Here is a 3,396-nt window from a genome sequence, read left to right as displayed (position 1 = left end):
TTGGGACAAATACAGCCAACCTTTAACGTGCGAACTCTAATGTCGTATATATCCTCTGACTATCGGGAAAATAGTCAGTCCAGTCTAACTGGTTAGCTGTTTCTGCTTGCTTCCATGGCATCTCTCTCACCTCTCCCCAAAATTTTCTCCCAAAACCCACATGTTCATGCAAATCTCCATGATCATTTGCGTAATCCCAACGTAATATACCGAAACCTTTCATTTTCTGGACTCGGATTTCGGTGTTCTCAACATGCATCGATCGGAGAAACGAGAATTGTTAGAAAAAGTTCTAATCAAACTGAAGTTATGATTGGTGAGTTTTCCACTTCTCTTTATTCATTCATATATAAAGGAGTAAGGACTGAGGACTCCCACTGATTCATGGGTTAGCTATAGTTTCTGTTATTAACTTGATTTGATTCGTAAACTTTGAAAGGACAAATACAGATAGCTATGTATGTGTGCTAAGCTTGCACGTAATGCTTTTGGTTCAATTACACACTGATGCGACCTTGATTTTTGTTATGGCAGAGTCTGCTACTCAAGTTTTTGATGTTCCACTCTTGTCTTGCTCAGAGGTTAATTTCTTAGTCTCTACTTTTAAATTAGCTATTGCAATGGATTGGTTTATGCATTTTTTTTAAAAAAATTTGAGTTATGCCAAAGTTGAGTCTTTGGGTTTCTAGACCAAACTTCAGAAATTAGTAGAATTACTGTTTCATTGAGTAATGATTTGTTCCATCTGGACATTTATTAAGGCTATTGAAAGGCTAAAAACAAACCGAGAAACTCAAAATGTCAAGCAACCGTTTCTGGCCATGTACTCTAGCGTTTTTGGTGGAATAACAACGGATCCTGCAGCTATGGTGATCCCCATTGATGATCACATGGTCCACAGAGGCCATGGTGTTTTTGATACTGCAGCTATAATGGATGGGTTAGTGATTTCAACCCCATAACAAAGAGAATTTGTTTTTTGAACTTTATTAAGTACATTTTATGTTCTTCTTCACGCACACACGCACATATATCATACCAAGGCCTCAAAATGGTTTATATACAGATATAGCATATTATGAATATATATCATATTGATAACGTTTATAGAATTAGAATTGGTCTTAAATCTTAATCAATTGTGAACTTGAACTATTACAACTCTTTCTCGGATAAAGCAGAATCAAATTGTAACTTATGCATGTTATTTGAAAAGCAAAAACAATTACTAGTACATAGTGAATCATATGACAAACTTTGTTGGTAGCAGAAGAAAACAGCTAATATGCATTTTCTAGTTCAAGTCTTAGATCAGTTCAATACTTCAATTCTATGTAAATATTTTAGTTTTAACCTGGTCTTAGGCTACCAATTCTAAAGCTAATTATCAACAGAGCTCCTAATTGTATCTTTGCTTTTAACCCCAGATTCCTCTATGAGTTGGACCAACACCTTGACCGAATTTTAAAGTCTGCATCTTTGGCTAAAATTAAGCTCCCATTTGATCGGGAGAGCATAAGAAGAATACTGATAAAAACTGTGAGTGCCTCCAAGTGTAGAACAGGATCATTGAGATACTGGCTCTCAGTAGGACCAGGTGATTTCCAGCTCTCCTCATCTGGCTGCCATCAGCCAGCTCTTTACGCTGTTGTCATTCAAAGTGAATCACCATTTGATTCAAAGGGCATTAGAGTAATAACTTCATCAGTCCCAATAAAACCCCCTCAATTTGCTACCATGAAAAGTGTGAATTACCTTCCAAATGTGCTTTCAAAGATGGAGGCAGAAGAAAATGGTGCATATGCAGCTATTTGGCTGGATAGTGATGGGTTCATTGCTGAAGGGCCTAACATGAATGTGGCATTTGTTACAAAGGACAAGGAACTTCTTATGCCTAAGTTTGACAAAATTCTAAGTGGGTGCACAGCTAAGAGAGTTTTGACTCTTGCGGGAGAACTGGTTAGAAAGGGTGAGCTTCGGAGAATAGAAATGAGAAATGTGACTGTGGAGGAAGGGAAGAAAGCTGATGAGATGATGCTTATTGGCAGTGGGGTTCTCGTTCGGCCTGTAGTGCAGTGGGATGATCAGATCATTGGTGATGGTAAGAACTTTTCTGCAATGTACTCACTGTGAACCCCCTAGAAACAATAATTTGTTTAGTTACACATATATGTGCAGGTATATTTGCACTTTAGGTTTTTTGTAAAATCAACATGGCATTATTTCCTGTTTGCTTATAAAAAATACATGACATTATTTACTGAGTTGACTTAGTTATACATACATGATTGGAACCACAACCTTAGATTGACTAATGCTAGTTATACTTAAAGGATGCATTAGATTTCCTCTGGTATGTGGTTTATGATGAGATTTTTGAACTTTTAAGTGTTGCGAGAAGCATTAGTTCCTCCCATAAAGAGCTCTAGGAAGCATCATTCAGCAGGTACAGCTCATTTGGCATCATTCAGAGCAGGTGGAGCTTATAATTTGAACATTTTTCCTTACAATAAGTCTATAGGCACTGAAAACTTCACAGAAATTTCCCACCCTTCCTCTTTCCTTTGTGTTGTAGTGGGCCTAAATGAGGTGAGGGGCAACTATACATGAGAGAGTGAAATATTCAGTGCCAGTAGCATAGCTGTTTTTTTAAAGAAGTGTTATTCATGTCTTAGTTGCTTCTCTATGCACTACATTGTAACATTGATTCAGAAATATAAAAAATGATGCATTATCTATCATTCTATGGCCCTTGAAAGTCATTCATCCTTCCTTGAAGTGGGATATCTCCTCACTTAAATTGTTGAGTTGAAATCATGTTTGCTTATAAAGCTGTGAAAGTTGACAAGTTGCAATTTTTGTTTCTTTTTAGGCAAAGAAGGTCCTGTGGCTCTCAGCCTCCTAAATCTCATATTTGAGGACATGAAATCAGGCCCCCCTACAGTCCGAGTTCTTGTTCCTTATTAAGCTTGCTTAATTGGTGTTACATGATCAGAGCTCTGAATGCCGGAATTCCTCTAATTGTGGATCACTCCATGGTTGTGATCTTCCTTTGTGACAAATAAGTGCTTTGAGTTCTTGACGTATTGCCCATCATCTATCTTTAGTACTGATGGCAGGCATTGGCAGATTTGAGATGGTTTATCTCTTTGGTCTTGTATCAATGATAAGAATAACAGTACTGTTCATGTGTGTTTATAAGCTTCTAGGGTGTACAGCTATATGTTTTGCTTTTTTTCTTTTTCTTAGTGTGACAGGTTAGTATGAACGCATGGTGCAATATTAAAAATTTCTCCCTCCCTCTAAAATGCCCCCTTAAAAATTCCTCTCAGGTGCTGTAATTGCTTGAATTTTGCAATCTGAGCAATGGAGTTCGTGGGTATTTTTGTTGTTAAA

General features: G+C 37.3%; 1 protein-coding gene across 1 annotated transcript; it reads left to right on the top strand.

The window, feature by feature from the left end:
* LOC126709480 (D-amino-acid transaminase, chloroplastic) lies at positions 1-3,396 on the top strand. Its single transcript, XM_050409735.1, has 5 exons — positions 1-316; positions 535-581; positions 762-940; positions 1,428-2,101; positions 2,873-3,396. The coding sequence occupies exons 1-5, from the start codon at positions 115-117 to the stop codon at positions 2,965-2,967; spliced, it is 1,197 nt and encodes a 398-aa protein (XP_050265692.1). The 5' UTR covers positions 1-114; the 3' UTR covers positions 2,968-3,396.

This window comes from Quercus robur, chromosome 12, assembly GCF_932294415.1.
Source record: "Quercus robur chromosome 12, dhQueRobu3.1, whole genome shotgun sequence".
In the NCBI taxonomy this organism is placed as follows: Eukaryota; Viridiplantae; Streptophyta; class Magnoliopsida; order Fagales; family Fagaceae; genus Quercus; species Quercus robur.
This window is presented reverse-complemented; position numbering and strand designations above follow the sequence as displayed.

Bases quoted from the DNA above. Each gene is read 5' to 3' on its own strand.
- LOC126709480 (XM_050409735.1), top strand. From the start codon at position 115: ATGGCATCTCTCTCACCTCTCCCCAAAATTTTCTCCCAAAACCCACAT. The intron at 582-761 runs GTTAATTTCTTA...ACATTTATTAAG, and splicing joins CACTCTTGTCTTGCTCAGAG to GCTATTGAAAGGCTAAAAAC. The intron at 2,102-2,872 runs GTAAGAACTTTT...GTTTCTTTTTAG, and splicing joins TGATCAGATCATTGGTGATG to GCAAAGAAGGTCCTGTGGCT.